This window comes from Vombatus ursinus, unplaced genomic scaffold (assembly GCF_900497805.2).
Source record: "Vombatus ursinus unplaced genomic scaffold, bare-nosed wombat genome assembly UNPS02014798.1, whole genome shotgun sequence".
NCBI lineage: Eukaryota > Metazoa > Chordata > Mammalia > Diprotodontia > Vombatidae > Vombatus > Vombatus ursinus.
Window position 1 is genome coordinate 66489232 of NW_020954576.1, and position 20399 is coordinate 66509630.

Here is a 20399-nt window from a genome sequence, read left to right on the forward strand (position 1 = left end):
TTCCTTATCTGCAAAAGAGCTGGAGAAGGAAATGGCAAACCACTCTAGTATCTTCATCAAGAAAACCTCAAATGGGGTTATAAAGAGTCGGATATGACTGAAACGACTGAACAACAAAACAAACAACGTTTATTTTATTTAATTTAGGTAAAAAAATTTTTTTAACTGAACCTATGTGATTTCATCAGTATAGGGAAGTCCTGGGTTTCTCTGCCAACAAAGAAAAAAAGCAGCACGTTCTGTGTTCTTACAGTCTTAGACAATTGCCTGGGTCACTAAGTGAACTGACTTGCTCAGGATCTTAAAGCCAGATCTCCTTGCCACCAAGGCTAGCTCTTCCCCTGTACTACTGTGACTACAAATAGTTAAAGTTTATATGGTGCTTACTGTGTGCAGGCAGTGTGCTATGTGCTTTAAAATTATCTCATTTGATCCTCACAACAACCCTGGGAGGTAAGTGCTGTTAGCCCTATTTTATAGTTGAAGAAACTGAGGCAAGCAGAGGTTAAGTGATGGCTATTAAGTGTCTGAGGCTGGATTTGAACTCAGGTCTACCTGATTCCTGGCCTGGTGCTATGCCACGTAGCTGCCAACACAGTGTGTCATGATGTTCTCTATACACCATTAATAACAGTAGCTAACATTTACATAGTGTTTACTGTGTGCCAGGCACCATGCTAAGTGCTTTACAATGATCTCATTTGATCTTCACAACAAGGCTAGGAGGTAGGTGCAGTTATCCCCTTTTTATAGATGAGGAAACTGAGGCAAACAAAGGTTAAGTGACTTTCCCAAGGTCACATAGCTAATGTCTGAGGCAGGATTTAAACTCGGGTCTGCCTGACTCAGCCTAGCACTCTATCCATGGAGCCACCTAGCCTGCCCTACATAACGTGCCATGATATTCTCTATACACCATTGTTTTAAGAGTGTATTTATAAAAATGAGGGGACCCTTTGGCTCCAACTTCAGCTTCATGTGTTATTTCTAATTGCTCGCAGAATGACTCTGAAGCAGATTAAAAATGATATTTCAGACAGCCTCTTCCATCTTGCTCTTCTGTAAATTATGAGCAGGACAGGCTGTTTTTGTATCCAGTTCCATCACATTCATAATAGATTAGAAGTACTGTGTATGAAAGGCTTTTAGGGAGATCACTTAGGAATTCTTCCAGTTTAAGTTTTGGCATCCTCACTTGCTTTTCCTGCAAGTTTTGAGGTCAGTCAAAGGGTCAGGGACAATCAGGAGACTGCTGGAGGAGGGGCAGAATCCAGGGGGAGTAAGACTAACAGGAAGGCAAGGTAGAGAGTTGGAAAGTGGATGAGACGATCTTGTTTTTATCATTTTCCTCACCTGAACTTGGGAGGTGAGGTAAAAGACACCCGGCCATCATACTTCTGTCCTTAACCTTGTTTTGTCTAGTAAGAAAAGGGACCATTTGGTTTCCTAAACAGTGGAAAGAAAATTGCAATTGAATCTGAAGGACTCAAATTCAACACCAGCCTTGCAGTTTACTACCTGTGTGACCTTAGACAAGTTTCCTAACCTCGTGATTCCATTTCCTCATACATAAAATGAGAGGGGTGAGATTAGATGATCTTTAAGGGCTATTACAGATTTAAATCTTATGCTCATATGCATCTACTACTGAGGCATTGTTAGAACTAAATAATTTACTGTGAAAAGGTAGAACCAGAGATGGCCTCTAGTAATTACCACAATGACACTTTAATTTATGTCATGCATTTGATTTTTTCTGAAGTATTTTCCCGTTTTATCACCCAGTTGCTCAGTGAGTTAGATTGGGAAGATATTATCCCCATTTAATAGTTAAGGAGTTGAGTTAGAATAAAGGTCATCTCTGGATGCCTGGGCCACATGCTTTCCTACTGGACAGTGTTGCCAATTAGGTAATGAGTCATGTGTTCTTTCCCCGTAGGTTCTGAGATATCTTTGGCAAGGCATTAACCCTGAGTTCTACTTTAGGGCTTGAAAAACATCCTTAGCAGAATGAGATTCAGAATCTCTTCATCCCTTTGGTTTCCAGTTTTTAATGATTGGGAAGAATTATGAATTAATTGTTCTGTCACCATTTTTTCTCAGCCTCAATAGTTTTAGTGAGGTAATTGGTTATGGGTCTTCCATATATCTCATAGTTAAGAAAGGGTTTGGAAAAAGACTCAGAGAAGTATTTGCCTTCAGGCTAGGCTTTTAGTTATTCTGTATATAGCAGCCAGGGAAAGATGGCCTCTTGGTCTCTTTTCCCTCATTGTTGCTTTGCAGTTTAATTGAATTCAACAAGCCCTTATTTAGCACCTCCTCTGTGCTAGGCACTGTGCTAGGTTCTGAGATACAAAAACAAAAATAAAAACAGCCCAGTCCTCGAGAAACCTGCATTCTACTACTGCAAAATAAGATACACTCAGATAAGTAAATATAAAATATGTGCATAGTAAACAAGTAATTTCAGGGAAGGGGGGAAACACTAACAAGGCTTTATGTAGGAAATTTCTGAGTCTTAGTATAGCTCAGGATTACCAAAAGGCAGAAGTGTGGAGGAAAAGCATTCTGGGCATGAGGAACCATTTATGCAAAGATAGATAGCAAATTGTAATATGATGAGATGAGGAACACGGGGGTATTTCTCTCATGGATGTATTTGTTTTTAATCTCCTATCATCTACTTCATGTATTTTCACAAATATTTCAAAATGCTTCTCCCTTCTAGGACTAGAGCCCTTCAGGATTGGACCATACACCAACTTCGTTAATATTGGTGAACGCTGTAATGTTGCAGGGTCAAAGAAGTTTGCTAAACTCGTCATGGCAGGAAACTATGAAGTGAGCATCCTAATAAGATCACTGAAGCATATGCTATTTCTTTTGCTAGACAGCATGTGAATTAATCAGCTTCTACCTTTGATATTATTAGTCACAGTGCTGAGTAAATGTGAGAAGATGATGAACTGGGCTCAATTTTGAACTTGAAGGGGGGATGGGGGTGTTATGGATTAAGCCTCAAGAAAAATTGAAGCTGCCATTACTATTCACCAAAAGCTCCATGTTCAAGAATTGGGATGAGGCAGTGTGAGGCAGATCATCTGCTATTTATTTCCCTGCTTTGGGAAGAGGGTGGGGGGAAATGGAGGAATGTCCTCCATTTGGGGTTTCTCCTCTCATCCTTTTTAGAAGTGTGGAAAAGAGAGGTGGAAGGATGAAGGATAATCATTATTTGGACGCTTGCTCCATGTTTTCATTGATTATTTTTCTATTTTTGTTAAGAATGCTATTAAGATTAAAATCATGTCAAAATGAAGCTTAAAAATCTAAACTGAAGAGATTTGACATAATGCATGTGTTACTCTTGCTATCCTGTTTGTTTTGCTTTTCCATTCTCTCTGCCCCTCTACCCATTCACACTCTCATTACTTCAAGCCTATACTATTGTAATTTCTTCTAATTGATCTTCCTGCTTTCAGTCTCCCCAACTCCAATTCATCCTGCAAGATATACCATAGTAATCTTCCTAAAGTGCCGCTTGTGTGTAATATCACTCTTCCTTGCTTTAAGACTCAAAGTGGTTCCCCATTATCCACAACAAAAAGTCCAGACTTTTGTGCCACATTCATGGCCTTGATTCCTGACTTTAAACTACCTTTCCAATCCTATCTTCCATTAATTCCTAGTACACTAATCTCCTCTTGTGCTAGACCCCTCAACTCATTGCCCTCCTCCCCCCTCCCTGCCCCCGCACTGCCTTATCCATTTCTGCCTTTCTACTTTGTGTGTGCCTCTTGTCCCTTCAGTCAGTAAGCATTTATTAGTCACCTACTGTGTGCCATGTACTGTACCAAGTTCTGGGGATGTAAAGAAAGGGAAAAGACAGTCCCTGCTTTCAAGGCAGTCACATTTTAATGTGGATGACAACTTGCGAACAAATAGGATAAACTGGGAGTAATCAACAGAGGGAAGGCACCACAATTGAGGGAGATTGGGAAAATCTTCTTGTAGAAGATGGGATTTTAGCTAGGACTCAAAGTAAGTCAGGAAGACCAGAAGGTAGAGATGAGGAAGGAGAGCATTCCAGGCATGGGAGATGGCAGTGAAACTGCCTGGAGTCAGGAACAGCAAGGAGGCCAATGTCCTTGGATCACAGAGTATGTGGAGAGTTAAGGTATAAGAAGACAGGAAAGGTCAGGGAGGAGGGGGTTTACAAAAGATTTAAAATGTCAACCAGAAGAATAGGGAGCCGCTGGAGTTTATTGAGTAAGGAGGTGACATGGTCAAACCTGTGCTTTAGGTAATGGGGAGAGACTTGTGGCAAGATCAACCAGTAGGTTATTGCAATGAAGTGATGAGACCAGAGTGTGGCCATGTCAGAGGAGAGAAAGGGGTATCTTTGGGAGGTGTTAGAAAGGTAAAATTGAAAGTACTTGGCAATAGATTGGATATGGGGGATGAGAGATAGCTAGGAGTCGAGGATGATACCTAGACTCTAAGCCTGAGTAACTGGGAAGACGATGGTCCCCTTGACAATAGTAGGTAAGTTTGGAAGAGAAGAGGATTTTGAGGGGAAAGATAATGAATTCAGTTTGGATATGTTTAGTTCAACATATCTGTGGGAGATCCACTTTGAGATGTCCACTACAATAGGCAATTAGAATTATACTGGAAGACAAGAGTAAAGTTAGACCTGGAAATACAGAATGTACACCCCTTCCCCAGTATGTCTTTTCCCATATCCAAATTCTACTCAGTTTTCAAAGGTCATGCCCCACATCTTCCTGGAATCTTTCCCTCTTCTGAAGTTGTCTAGCAATTATTATTATCACTCATAAAAATTTTAGAATGCATCTTCCTACTCAAAGTGGTGAATACTGTCTTATTGCATCCATGATGGATGCTCATCTAACTCACTTAAACACTATCAGGGATAGGCAGCTCATTCCTCTCAAGGTAGGTCTTCTCATTTTTTAGCAGATATAACTCACAGAATTATAGAATTTTATAGTTGGAAGGGATTTCCTTTAGTCTAATATGTACCCAAAACATAGTCCCCACCATAGTCTACTTGTAAGTGGTCATCCATTCTTCTTTGAAATCCTCCAATGAGGGTGGACCAACTACCTCTTGAGGCAGCACATTAAATTTTTGAATAACTACTTCTTAGGAAGTTTTTCTTGACATCAAGTATAAATTTGCCTGTTTATAACTTCTATCCATTCATTATTCGTTTTTCATTTTCTGAGGCCAAACAACACAAGTCTAATCTCTCTTCCCTATGATAACCTTTCAGATCCTTGTAGAAAGGTATTTTTTCCCCCTTGTTTTCTCTTTTCTCTAAGCTACACATTCCTGGTTCCTTCCTATGCCATGGACTTAAGATCTCTCACTATCCTGGCTACCCTCCTGAGGATGTTCTCTGGCTTATCAATGTTCTTCCTAAACTGTGGCGGGCAGAAATAAATACAATTCCGCATGTGTGCACCAACCAGTGCAGAGTGCAGAAGGATCTTTTTGTTCTGGGAAGCTTTGCCTCATATTGATTATCTTATTAGTTTGTTAGGCTAACGTATAATATTGTGCACTCATTGAACTTTCATTCTATTGACATCCTCAGATATTTTTCAGACATGGCTGTCTAAAATTGCCTCTCTCATCTTACAGGTGTGAAGATGATTTTTTGAATCCATGTAAGATTTTATATTTGTCCCTATTGAATTTTATTTTGATAGATTCAGGCCAATGCTCTTGCCTGGTGAGATCTTTTTTGCAGTTTGACATACAGTGCATTAGCTATCCCTCCTAGTTATTTGTCATCTGCAGTTTTGATGATTATATGTTTTTTATCTAATTCATTAATTAATATTACATAGTACAGTATCAAGCACAGATCCTGTCCACTCTTAGAGGAGACCAGTCAAGTTAGCCAAGTTTTCATTGAACCATTAACATCTACTATTTGAGTGTGGCCATTCAACCAGTTCCAAAGCCATCTAATTATGTTACTGCGTAGGCTTTGTCTCTTTGTCTTTTCCACAAGAATAGCATGAAACATTTTTATCAGACAATTCATTAGACTTTAGGCAGGCTGTCAATAACCGTGTTTTCCTGACCTACCAAGTTCATCTGTCATCGCCTGTTCTTTATGAAGCCATTTTGACTTATTGGAATCACTAGTACCTTTTCTAGATGTTACTGACCATCTGTATTCTAGAGGTTTCCCATGAATCAAAGTCAAGCTTAGTGGTTTATAATAGTAGTAGTTAACATTTTCATAGCATTTACAGTGCTAGGTACTATGCTAAGCCCTTTATAATTAATATCTCATTTGATTGTCACTTCAACCCTGGGAGATAGGTGCTGTTATTATTCCCATTTTACAGATAAGGGAACTGAGGCAGACAGAGGCTAAGGTGACTTGCCTGAGGTCACACAGCTTGCAAGTGTCTGAAATAGGATTTGAACTCAAGTCTTTCTGACTCCAGACTCAGGCTTTATCCATTGGGCTACCTAGCTACCTTCATCTGCTAGGACTTTTAACTTGCTTAGGGTCACACAAATAAAATTAAAAAAAAAAAATCCCTGAAGTGGTTGCATTCTTCTATTTCGTGCTACATAGTTCCATTGGACTGGACCAGTTACTATATTTTACATAGTTATATAATTTTTAATGGTGTGAATTTGAATGTATATGACCACTTCACGGGGTCCATTATTTGCACTACTTGGGACCTACCGATAGTTTGCAGACTCCATTTTATTTCTTTTGGATTTCAGTCTTGGAAGATATATTCTGTTCTCTACAATCTTTCAGATAGTGTCAGCAGTCATATCTGCTAATTTTTTACTATGCAAAGGTGTAGTTCTTCTGTAGTTCATCAGCTAATTGCTCTCTTAAGATCTCTTTTGTTATCTTTGTAATTGGTTCCTATTTAGTTATTTTTGTTTTGTCATGTCCATTGCAAAAATCTCTAATAGAGAAGACAGAAGCAAAATTAGAATTGAACAGGTAGTCTTTCCATCATCAGATATCATCATCCCATCCAACCTTATGAAATATAGAAATGTCGTATAGTAAGCTCTGTAGACAAAATGGGATATAAACATACTGCTAGAGGCTTGCTCCCTCCAGTCCTGCTCTCCCACTTCAACAAGTCTAAGATCCCAGAGATAGACCACCACTGCCAAGGGTCCGAGAGTAATCCTGTGGTTGAAAAAAATATACTTCCTCTGTTCACCACTCTGGCTCTTTAGCCATGACCCAATGTGTTTCTATATACCCAAACACCCCCTCACAAGATAACACATGTGCGTAGTGTATTTATTTATGTTAATGGTGTGTATATTCATAAATCAGTTCTCATAATATTGCCTCTCTTGGGTCTTAAAGATAACCATCTTCTTCTTCTTTTTTTTTTTTAAGGCAGTTGGGGTTAAGTGACTTGCCCAGGTCGCACAGCTAGTAAGTGTCAAGTGTTTGGTCTGAGGCCAGATTTGAACTCAGGTCCTCCTGACTTCAGGGCCGGTGCTCTGTCCACTGCAAACTATCTTCTTAATAACAAAAATATTACAGATACCATAAGTGCTAGGCTGCTAGGTGGCACAGCAGATAGAATATTTGGCTTGTTGTCAGGAAGATTTATTTTCATGAGTTCAAATCTGGCCTCAGATACTTTCTAGCTGTGTGACCCTAAGCAAGTTATTAATCCTGTTTGCCTGTTTTCCTCATCTTAAAATGAGCTGGAGAAGCAAATGGCAAAACACTCCAGTATCTTTGCCAAAAAAACAAACCAACCCCAAAAGAGTTAGACACGACTGAACGAGAAGTATTATTAGTAGCTCTTTGTGGGGTTATTTGTGTGTGTGTATGTGTATTTTTTTTTTTAAATAAAGCTTCAAGGTTTGCCAAAGGTGGCCCCAGAGAACAACATGTGTTTCTGAAAAAAAAAGCTTTACCTGTTTTCACCTGCAGGTGGTGCTGAAGGGCATTAGTTGCCGTTGGAACGTTAAGCCAGTGAGGTCAAAGGAGAGCAAAGAGAAAGCTCTAAAGTTCTTGATGGACTCCTCCATCTCTTTGGTGTCCTTGAAACTGTTTTTTTTTCCTACTCGTGCTTATCTAGTTTCAATAAATAAGAAACTTTCTCTTCCTCTTTACAGCATTAAACCATTTCCACACAAGTGACGCATCACCACACTTTGAATTTGAGTTCCAGGTCCTCACATTTATAATAACTATAATTTTCTTTCTAAACCTGTCCAAATCCTGTCTTAAAGTCATCTTTCTTCATACACATATTTTAGCAATTTATAGTAAAACAAAAATTCCTTTTCTTCTCATATCAGCCATCGGAATGTTCATCCCTAATAGCAGCAATCTATTGTTACATCCTTTGACAATTAATAGAAATCTCTTCCTTTACACAAAAACTATTTTTTTCTGCCTTTTTTGTTCTTACGTGCTACTTACATCAGGGGCCTTAAGGAGACATGTATAAGCAGTGCTGCCCTTTCTTTGGTCTTCCACTTTCTCCCAGTATATCCATAAAACCCCTCCTTTTTCTTACCAGCCTCAAGTCATTCTGAGTTCTAGCAGTCCTTTTTACAGGACAATTCAACCTCATGTTACCTGCTCCTTTTCCCATCTTTTGTATGTATCTTTCAAAAATTTTGTTGGTTGGTGAGTTATCTCTAACCACACTGGTCTGTTTAAATAAAGGGTTGTTTTTTGTTTTGTTTTGTTTTTTAAACTTCAACAGAATTATTTCCCTTTGGGGTGTCCAGATTTTATTCTTGAGAGTTTCCTATCCCTGTCTTCCACTGGAGAATTTTAATTCATGGGATTCTTCTATCCTTCCTCTGAACTCTTCGAAATGTGCATTCTCAAAATGGCAGGTACATGTCAGACAGTCTGACTTTCTTCTCCTCTACCACAAACTCTAGGATATAGTAATCATTTCCTTCTAAGGTTCCCATCATTTCTACTTGGGCAAATAGTTTCTCCCTATATTTCTAAATAGTTAGAATCAGAACCAAGATATAACTTCTTGCTTATTTTTTCACTTTATCAAATGATGAGATTATTATTAAGTGAAGAAGGTATTAGTTGCTCTACTTTTGCCAGAGGGAGAGCTCCAGCAGATGCCTGGATAATTGAATACCTCCATCACTACGTTAACAGGTGTCTGTGTAAAGCTCGAGATCTGTTTCTCAAACTTACTTTTTTTTTTTTTTTCATCATCTATGACCCTGTGAAACCTAGAGTTCCCATTTACTACTCACTGCTATTATCTTTCATTTATGTATGTATGTGTGGGACACAACTGCTATTAACAAAAATTGTCTTTGGGTTGTAATTCTTTGAAACCATTCTCTTGGTAATAATCAATGTTATTTTTGTGATACAAATTAAAAACCCTTATTCCTTCTCTGTCTCAGTAAGTACTGTAAATTTCAATTTGGTCTTCTTAGGGTTAGAAAAAACTCAACTGTAATTTCCATGCTATGAGAACATGAATGTCTGGTACTTATCATCTCCTTTTTTCATGCCAAGAAGACTAATATAGACACATACACATGCATACATGTGACTCTACTGTATCCATCAGTCAGCATATATTTAATGAGTACCTCCTATGTGACAGCCACTTTTAGAAGACATACAGCCTTAGCCTTAGCTTATGGACCAATTATGGAGATGAAATGAGCATAAGAAAAATAATTGACAATTTCTTAAGATATTAAATAGTTGTCCTTTTTTTTAGTGCAGTAGAAGTTCTGAGAAGGGAAAGAGTGATCAAAAGTGAGGGCAGTTAATGGAAAAGACTTAATGAAGAAGGTGGTATGTGCATTTGGCCTTGAGATACAAGAAGGATTTTGGTAATTGAAGGGAACCTGCTTTTTAGGCAAAGGAAACACCATGAGCAAAGGCACGGAAAGAGGAATGAACCTGATGTGTGTGAGGAAGGGCTACAAGACAAACCTGACTGGGATGGAAATAGCATTTTGTGAGACAAATGGAAAATTCATATGGTCGTGTTAGGATGACATCTGATCATTTTGGGCCTGAAAACTAGATGGAGCAGTTTGGTTTTGATGTGCCTGACAGATAATAAGGAGACTTTATGGATTCTTGAGTATAGGGTATGATGTGATGAAAGTGCTATTTTAGAAAGATTAGTCTGACAGCTAAATAGATTGATGGGAAGACCCTGGATTTGAGGGGTTTTAGAGTATGTTGCATGATGCAGTAAAATCTTGGACAAGCATGGAAGTCTTCTGGTTAAAAAGGAAAGCTTCAAAATGGTGGTGTCTTAAGGAAAAATCAACAGGATTTGGTGACAGGTCGTGTAAGAGGAAAAGGCAAGAGAAGGACCAGAAGTGTTATTCTCTCATTGAATGATTCTTATTTCTAGTCTGGGAGACTGGAAGATAACTGATAACATGGAAGATGTATCTAAACGTAAGAGAGACTGATTGAGAATTTCCTTTGGAATTTTAAGATAACATTAGTACCATGGATTGTGATTTTTACTTTTTAACCCAAATGATCATGGTATAATAAGAGATAAGTAAATGTGGTGCCTTCTGCTGCATTGGGTCAGGAGTCTTAATGCATCTCTTTTGTTTCTCCTACAGGAAGCTCTGAGTGTGGGTAAAGCCCAAGTGGAGATGGGAGCTCAGATTCTGGATGTTAACATGGATGATGGAATGTTGGATGGCCCCAGTGCTATGACCAAATTTTGTAACTTCATTGCTTCTGAACCTGATATTGCCAAGGTAGTGCTTAATTTAATCACGGTGTTATGTTACTCTCGTTACACTTGTTTCAGCTTGTTTGGGCACCCTTTTAATCACATAGGTCATGAATTTGTCTTTCTTTAGAGTTTTTAAAGTACATTGTCCTGGAGCAAGTATCTTCTTTGCTGTTTCTTGCCTTGAACCTCCTGAATGAATGGATGGATGGATGGATGGATGGATGGATGGATTGATGATGATGTTGATGTTGATGATAGTGACAGCAGCAGCAATAACAACCAATATTTAGGGTAGCATCGTAAGGTTCAGAAAATACTCTCCTCACATTTTCTCTTTTCATCTTCCAAAGAAACCTTATCAGGTGGTTGGGTTTATCCCTGTTTTACAGATGAGAAAACTGAGTCTCAGAGTCGTCAAGTGACTTGCCCAGGATCACACAGCTACTAAGTATCTGAAATAGGATTCTGACTCTATGCCTAGTATTCCACTCTTTGAAGAGTGGTTTCTGGACCCAACAAGTGTTCAAAATGCTGAATACTATTCTTAATTTATTCCCAAGTTTCTGTAAATGTACATGTTGGTTCATTCTACATCTCTTAGATCTGTAAGAGGTACATTACCAGCTCGGCATGAAATCCTTAGCTCTTTCATGTTATTGCTACTTAATCTTTTGTCTCTTCCAGCATAAATATAAAAGGACTTAGTTAATCCTTCAAGGAGGAGGGAGGTCAGCGAAGCTAGTCAAATTGAAGATGGAAACAATATTGTCTGACCTAATTTCCTCCCATCATGCCCCATGATTTTCTGTTTTTGTTAAAGATGGATGAGCTGATGGGGAGGGGGTTCCAGAGGTTCCTCTCCCACCAACTAGCTGTTATTTTAAGAATTAATGATATTACCTTAGAGATGGGAAATTAGATTTTGTCAAATGTAGAGTGTCCCAAAAGTCTTAGTGTAGGTTTAAGCGTTTTAGGAGAAATAGGCTGGGAGAAAGTTCTAATGTTTCTAGTCTTTCATCCTTCATTCGTGCCTCTCAAAGCACTTTTCCCAAAAGTGGTAGTAAATATTTACTGCCACTAGTACTAAGGATGTTTTTTTTTTATTTGACAAGGTTATCAAGTTGTAAATCAGTAAGTTGTTCAAGGTTAGTCATTGAAGAGTTGAAATCAAGCCTTGATTTCAGAGCTCTAATACTAAAATATAGCCACTTAAGATTTTTATTAATGATTTTTGTTTCTACATCAGTTTCCAAATGTCTCTTTTTCTCTTTTGAGTGAGCCATCTCTTAAGAGCAAAGATTTTTTTTTTTAAAAAGGGCAAAAAAAGCAGGTCAGTGCAATGACCCAACACATTGACTGGGATTGACAATGTATATGGTGTTCTATACCCCGTGCCCCCACTTCTGCAATATAGGGAACAAGGTAATATACCCATTTATAATAACAGCACCACTAGCAGCAGCAACTGACTTTGTATAATACTTTAAATTTTGCAGAATACTTTATGCACATTAATATAGACAGTTAGGTGGCTCAGTGAAAAGTGCTGGACCTTGCATCAAAAAAACTTGAGTCCAAATCTGGCCTCAGATACTTTCCAGCAGTGTGACCCTGGCCAAGTCACTTAACCTTTTCGTCACCTATAAAATGGAGACAATAATAGCAGCTGCCTGCCAGGGTTGTTGTGAGGATTACATGAGAAAATACTTGTGAAGCACTTTGTAAACCTTGAAGTGTTAAGTAAACCTTAGCTTTTATATTATTATCTTGCTTCCTTCAGGAGAGTTCTATGACTAAAGTTCCTGCAATATTAAAAGCAAAAGTTTTTCAATTTTAAGGACATGACCTTCCTGCCAAGTAGCTCTTCTTGCATACTTGGCTTTGTATTCATTTTAGAAATCCATGACTTGGTGTGGTGATGCATGCTTATAGTTGCTGCTGATGGGGAGGCTGAGGCTGGTGAACTGATTGAGTTTGGGAGCTCTCTGCTGCGGTGAGCTGAAGCCGAGGGGGTGTCCCGCACCAGCGTGGTGAGCCTCCCGGGGTGGGGGACCCACCATGCTGCCTGAGTGATTCGCCCTCAGTCAGAATTAGGGCTGGCCTGTCAGGGCTTCTCTGCTGATCACGTTGGGTTTGGGCCACAGCCTCCTGTACTTCCAGCCTGAGTGATTGAGTTTCGGAAATCAAAACAAACAAAAAAAACCGCATAAAGTTAAAAAATTTCGTTTTTGCCATCAATTTCAATTTTTTTTTTTAAATCCAGAGTGAGAAGAAACAGCATAATCACTCATGTAACTTACTCAGTTCGCTTTCCTTTGCTACCCTCTGGTGGAGGGTAATAGATAAGCGTGGAGATGCCTAGATAGAGGGCAGACCTCCAGGTTTTAGGGAATTAAAACTAAGGGACCTGGATCCTCTTCCCTTGAGTAATGGTTGTTTGCTGCATCATCCTGGCTGCCCTTCTTAATCTTAAAACGTCTTTCCTCTTTGAATGATCGTTTGAGGTTTTTTTTCTTGGCTTGTTATTTATATCACTTTTTTTCTGAGGCTAAGGCATGAATTGCTGAAGGAGAACATTAGGTCAGAATTAAAGGGGAATATAACATTTTCATTTGTTTGCTTCCATTCAGACCTAGGTTAGCCTTTTACCCAGATGCTGTAAGCTACATTTACTTCTTCCTTTGGATGCCAAAAGCTGGGGTTATTTCAAGTCAGGAATGTGAATGCCTTGAATACCTTGGCTAGGAGATTTTTTCTGAAGGGCATGAAGCTACACAGTAATCCTGAAGACAGAGCAGTGTCTGACTTTGAGATGCCTAAATCCTATATTAAGGTGATTACATTGGCATTTAGGCACTTGAAGTGGGTAAGCTGATACCGAAGCCAGGGAAAGGGACACTTATTGGTTCCTTTCTCAGATACTAGCTTAACCCTTTTCCATGCTTGAGGATCAACTAAGTGCTCTCATGACGGGAAAGCGCCTCTAATTATTTCAGACTCTTGCCTCTGTGCTCCTGTTTTAATTTTACTTTGGTGTTGCCTGGGTGAAGTCAAATGTGTGTGTTTGGGATGTTGGAAAATTGGCTGTAGCATATGCCCCATTAGTGACCAATCCCTGCCCCTCAGATCTTTTCAAATTAAAATTTTGCTGCATTTTTTACACCATCAGAATTGCTCCTAATATCCTCTTCCTCTCCCTTCTCCTTCCCAGAGAGTCATTCTATATAACAAATAATGTTTTAAAAAAGAAAGAAAGAAAAAAGCAAAATAGAGGGAGGGTAATCAGCAAAACTAATCAGTAAATCAAAAAAAGTCTAAAAACATTTGCAGTGTACCATGCCTGTGGACCCCTGACTTTGCAAAGGAATGGAATGAGATTTTCTTCTCATTTCTCACTCCATACTTTCTACTATGGAGCAATATGAAACCATTTTTTCCCTCTTCTGGAATTAATAAGAATGAAGTACCTTAGAAGAAAAGGAGGGGTGGGAGGGAATAAGATCTGCAAGGTGGTGATAACATAGAAAGTATTTGTAAGAGGGAACTCAAAATAGGTGCATGAAAAATTTTAATTCCATGAGGAATATAGAGAATAAAGAAGACATAAGTAGGTATTAAAACCATGAATTAAAAAATAAAAGTCTAGAATTAACAGAAAGGGAAGGTTAATAAAGAGAATGAAGGGACGAATTGTTTTTTTTAAAAAATGTGCAGAAAATAAAAAAAAGAACACATAAAAGAAGTTGAAGGGGGAGGATTTTGCTTAACTGAGAGAGAAAGAAGAGGGGAACAATAGGTGACTAGATAAAAGGAAGAGAAAATGAATTAATAAGTAAAACTCAAAACTGAGGAAGGGAGTGATAAATGGGAGGGCATAGGGCTTGAGGCTGAGGGGAAGAGATCCTGGGGGAATTGGATTGCCTTCACGTAAATTAAGCAAGAATAACTGTCTTTACAAAGGAAGAGGAACAAAAACAATAACCAAAAAAACCTCATTCAGTGTTAGTGGTGAATGAAAGAAAATATAAACCTGATAACTTTAAATGTGAATGGAATAAACAATCCAGTAAAATGAAGGAGTGATAGATTGAATGAGAAAGCAAAACCCCACAATTTATAGCTTACAAGTAACACACCTAAAAAGCAAAAAAAATTACCTAGAATGAAAATGAGGGGCCAGAACAAAATCAACCATGCATCAGGCAAATACAAAAAAGCAGTTGCAATTGTGCTATTAGATAGCAAAAAAAATTTGCAACATAAAAATGATTTTAAAAAAGGATACTACATTATTCTGAAAGGGGTCATAAATCAATTTCAAACTTGTATGTTCTAAATGCCATGGCATTTAACTTCATAAAGAAAAAAATAATTGAATTTTAAAAAGACATAGTAATACAATAGTAGGGAACTTCAATATCCTTTCAGTTTTGGACAAATGAAGTAAAATGATTAACAAAAGGGAAATACAGAGTTTGAACAAACTACTAGAGAAACTAGAGATAAAAGACTTAGGGCATTTTCTGAATTGAACTGCTAAGTAATATATGTACTTTTGAGGAACATGTGGAACTTTTATGAAAATTGACCTTTTATTTGGGCACAGAGAAATTGCAAATAAATAAAGAAGTAGAAATAGTAAGCATATTCTTTACAGCTCATAATGTAATAAATAGAGTAATCAGTTTAAGGAGCACAAACAAAAGACACAGTTGATCCAAATGTAGATTTAATGAAATCCTAAATAATGAGTAGGTCAAAGAACATCTTAGAAATCATTAATAATTATGTGAAAGAAAATGATAATGACAAAACAACATTTCCCAAATTCTGGGATGCCGCTAAAAAAATCTTAAACAAAATAGAAAAGAAGATAAGCGAACTGAACATACATTTTTTGAAAAAGAGATTGTCAACAAATAAATCTAAACAAACACAAAAGAGATTTGAAAAGCAGAGGAGAAATTAATTAATAATTTGGACTCCTTTTCCATCCTTCTCTGTTCTAATTGTAGGTACCATTGTGTATTGACTCTTCCAACTTTGCTGTGATAGAGGCTGGGTTAAAATGCTGCCAAGGAAAGTGTGTTGTCAACAGCATTAGTCTGAAGGAAGGTGAGGATGACTTCCTGGAGAAGGCTAGAAAGATCAAGAAGTATGGAGCTGCTGTGGTGGTCATGGCATTTGATGAAGTGGGTCAAGTAAGTGATTTCTTTTCTTCAGTTCCTCCTTTTTTCTTGATTTTTATGCACCTTTTCATTATTTGAAACCTTTAAATGTAGTGTCAGACACATCCTCTGAAACCTCATTTTCTTTAAAATGCTTTTAAAAATAATTTTTTATTGCCATTTAGTGTTCTTACTAAAAAAAGAGGTGAAAAAACAGTTTTTCAGCAAAACTAATTAATTCAGAATTCCAAAACTTTTTAAACACTCTATCTGCCATCCTGGGGTGCTTACCTGGAAGTTTTCCAAGCTAATTGGTTGGTTAAAAAAAAAAAAGCAGCCATTACTGATCCCCTTCCCCAGCAAAAGCCTGTTTTTGATTGATGTACCCTTTTAGAAAACATCACTAGCCTATCACAATGTCTAATGGCTGTCCCCCACCCCCACCTCCAGTCTGATATTCTATGTAGTGTTCCATATCTCTCATCCCCCTCCTCAGTAAAAAACATGAAACCCTATTTTTTTAATTAAAAAAATTATTGATATCTTCAAAACTCATTATTTGAATATGAATTTGACAAGTGTCAGCAAATATGAAGCTTCCATATGCAAAGGAGAAAAGAAAGAGATCATGTCTACAAGATCATGCATCTCTGTTAATGTACAGTTTGTTTTTAAAAATCTGTATTAAATTTGACATGGAAGTACTAATACTTCCCTGTTCATCTATATCATTTTGGGTCATTTTTTTATGATGCAATAGTATTTTATTACATTCATATAATTTATTCAGCCTTTCTTGACTTAATAGGAGACCACTTGACTTCCAGTTCTTGGCTTCTGATATGTACATGTGTCTATAAATATATGTGTATATGTGTGTGTGTACGTATGTATGTATTATCATTTTTTAAAATTCCGTTTGCAGAGTTATTAGGATTGCAGACATCATGGAAAACTGTCCAATCTCTTCCTTTGACCAGTCACTCAAAATACTTAGTATTCACATGCTTAGTTAATGGAAAGGAGGACTATGCCTTTTGATGGTAATGGTCCTAATAGTGGCTATTGAATTTGGCCAGAATTTTGTTGGAGACGACCAAGTGTTGACCTCATCAATAACCTTCTGTGAACCTGTCCAAGGTATAAATGACATTTACTAAGTCTTACGTAACCTCTCTTCATTTTGGCTTACATGTGGGCCTTACCTAGGGAATGAATTCCTAAGGGCTTTCAGCATTTTTATATGCTCAAATTTTATATGGAAATTGGAGAAGGGAAAATCTTCAGAAAAGCAGACCAGCATGGGTTAGTTATTGGGAGTGATTTAGTAAAGGAAAAGAAATCCAAGTATTTAACTCAGTAAGCTTTTCAGTGTGTTTTTGAACATTTCTTTAAAAAAACTATGGTGAATTGGACTCTACTGGTATGTTTCAAAATCTTATGTGAAAGTTCTCCAGGCTAATTGGTTAGCTTGAAAACAAAGCAAAACAAAAACTCCCTCCAGCAAAAACCTGTTTTTATTTATTCATATCCTTGCAAAACAGTCCAATACCCTGGCCACGTCTGGCAGTATAGGGCTCATTCTGTTCCTATGGTATCTCACCTCTCTGCTGATAGGTGGGAAACGTCCTCCAGTTTTATTTTTGTGTCCCATTCTCCTCCTCTCCTCAATACCTGTTATGCTCTACCTATCTGACCACTAGTTTTCAGTGTTGTTTTGCTGGATCTTCATCCAGGTCACGTCTGCCAATCATAGATGCCCCCCCTGGACTCTGCCTTGGTCCCTCTTCCCTATACTGTTTCATTTGGTGATCTCATCAGCTCCCATAGATGTAATTATAATTTCTATGCTGCTGATTCTCAGATCTCCTAATCCATCTCTAACCTCTCTGTTGACCTCCAGTTCTTATCTCTAGCTGCCTTTTGGACATCTCTTGAAACGTATATCTTGTAGACGTCTTAAACTTAAAACAGGTCCAAAATTAAACTTATTTTCTTTTCTCCACAAACCTTCTCTCCTTCCAGACTTACTTATTATTGTCAAGGGCATCACCATCCTCCCAGTTCCCCAGACTCACAATCTAGGTGTCATCCTCTACTCCTTACTACCTCTCACCTCTTGTATCCAGTCTGTTGCCAATGCCAGTCGTTTCTGCCATCCTAGCATCTCTCATGTATGCTTCCTTCTCTCCTGACATTACCACTGTCCTCGTGCGAGCCCATCCTCATGCCCGCATTGTTGTCCTAGCCTAATGATTTGCCTGCCTGCCACAAGTCTCTTTACACTCCAGTTTATGCTCCACTTGGCTACCAAAATAATAAAATAATTTTTCTAAAGCTCAGATCTGACTGTATCACAGATATATACCCCAATAAACTACTATGGTTCCCTACCTTCTCTAGGATCAAATACAGAACCCTCTATTTGACATTCAAAGCCCTTTATAAGCTACCCTTTCCTCTTCTCCCCCTTCTAGTCTTTCTATACCTCTTCCCTCACCCCACATACTCTTCCTTCCAGTAACACTGGTCTCCTTGCTGTTCCTCATATAAGACTTTCTATTTGCTACCTCTGGACATTTTCTCTGGCTGTCACCCATGCCTGGAATGCTCTCTCACCTCATCTCCGTCTCCTGGCTTCCCTGATTTCCTTCAAGTCCCAGCTAAAGTCCCACCTTCTACAGGAAGCCTTTCCCAATCCCTCTTAATTCTTGTGCCTTCCCTCTATTAGTTATTTGTGTTTATCTTATATATAACTTGTTTGTACATATTTGTTTGCATATTGTCGCTTCCATTAGATTATGAGCTCCTTGAGGGCAGGCCTGCCTTTTGCCTTTCTTTGTATCCTCAGCACTTAGTACAGTGTCTGGCATGTAGAAGGCACTTAATAAATTTTCATTGACTTACTATGAGTGTGATGATGAGCTTTTCATCCCCATCTCTTCCCAATGACCTTGAAGTCAGCATTCATTCCTGCTCAGGGCCCTCCTTGTTATGTGTTGTCCCCCTCATTCTTTCCTTCTCCCCATAGTGATCTCCAGGAAAATGAAAGGTAGCCCTTCTACACAAAAACTTTGAGGGAACCTTCCTTTCCCCTCCCTCTCATTTGCTATTAGTTGTAATTGGCTCTGCCTAGAGAGCCCCTTTTTGAACAAACATATGCAAACTCATGCAGCCAAATGGATGTTGTCCACCCCACCATAGTCATTTCAGGAGACTATAAACAGACTCCGTCAATGCTCTTACTCTTTGAATGACGTAGGGTTGAACTTTTCCTCTCTCTGCTCTTAGAACCAGTAGTACATTCTTTGGTGGTGGCAAATCTTCCTCCTTTGAGGGTAGTTTTGATTTTTGAAATAGATCTAAATCTTGTGAACAAGGTGGGTGATCAAACATTGCTTCCAAAATGTAAATTTGGTAAATGAGGTGGGTCAGGAAAATAGTATTTGGGTTTAAAAAAAAAATGAGATGCATTTATAAAGAAATGGCACTTTTATATCCCAAAGAGATCAAAGAAAGAAGAAAAGGACTCAAGTATAATAATATTTATAGAAGCTTTTTCTGTTATAGCAAAGACCTGGAAAATAATGAAGACAAGGTTGAACGAATTTTGTTATGAATTCAGTAGAATAGTGCTGTAAGAGATGGGTTCGGAAAAACCTGAGAAGACTTGTGGGAATTGATGCAGAGTGAAGTGAGAGAAGATCCAGGAGAACAATTTATACAGTAACAACATTACAGACAATAAGAACTCTGAGAGACTTTAGAACTTTATCAAGCAATAATCAGTCATGATTCCAGAGGACTGATGATGAAGTGTGTTACCAACCTCTTGACAGAGAGGTATAATGCCCTCAGGATACTAAGGCACACATTTACAAACCTAGCAAATACGGCATTTTCTTTTGCTTGACTATAAATATTTATTACAAGAAATTTGTCTTTTTTCTTTTTCTTCCGATTTTGGGGTGGAGTGGGAGAGATTAAGATGGGCTAGGAATAAGACAGTCAGAAAAAGGAAAAAAGAAAAGAAAGGGTCATGGAAGCATTTTTTAAAAAATGCACATAAAGAGAACAGAAGGCCAGAAAGAATCTCAGACAAGCAGCACAGCTTTGAAAGTTGCATGTTAAATTTATTAAATCTTTAAAAGGAAAAGCAGACTGTTCATAATACAGATAGGCAATTTCTTGAATAATCCATCTTGTTTTGTTTTATGTACATGGAAATACCCATTTTTTGGGTGTTTCAAGTTCAGAATAACTCGTATGGCATGTAAGCTCTGAAAGCAAATGCAGTGACAGCATAACGGAAGAAGAAGGTTGTGCTTGCAAAGTAAACTCTCTGATGGATAGTCCACATTTTTGTATTTGAGTTCTGGAGTGTTTGTGGGGGAAAAAAAGCAACCATATGAAAACTCATTGCCCTCGTGTGTGTGTGTGTGTGTGTGTGTGTGTGTGTGTGTGTGTGTGTGTG

General features: G+C 38.2%; 1 protein-coding gene across 3 annotated transcripts in view; it reads left to right on the forward strand.

Annotated features, from left to right (window-relative positions):
• The window catches only part of LOC114049743 (methionine synthase), a 134202-nt gene that overhangs the window by 54602 nt on the left and 59201 nt on the right, over nt 1-20399 (forward strand). For all 3 annotated transcript variants that reach the window (XM_027871134.1, XM_027871133.1, XM_027871135.1), the window contains exons 13-15: nt 2729-2841; nt 10639-10779; nt 15773-15958. In XM_027871134.1, coding sequence (XP_027726935.1) covers nt 2729-2841; nt 10639-10779; nt 15773-15958 — 440 coding nt within the window. The remainder of the gene's footprint in view (nt 1-2728; nt 2842-10638; nt 10780-15772; nt 15959-20399) is intronic.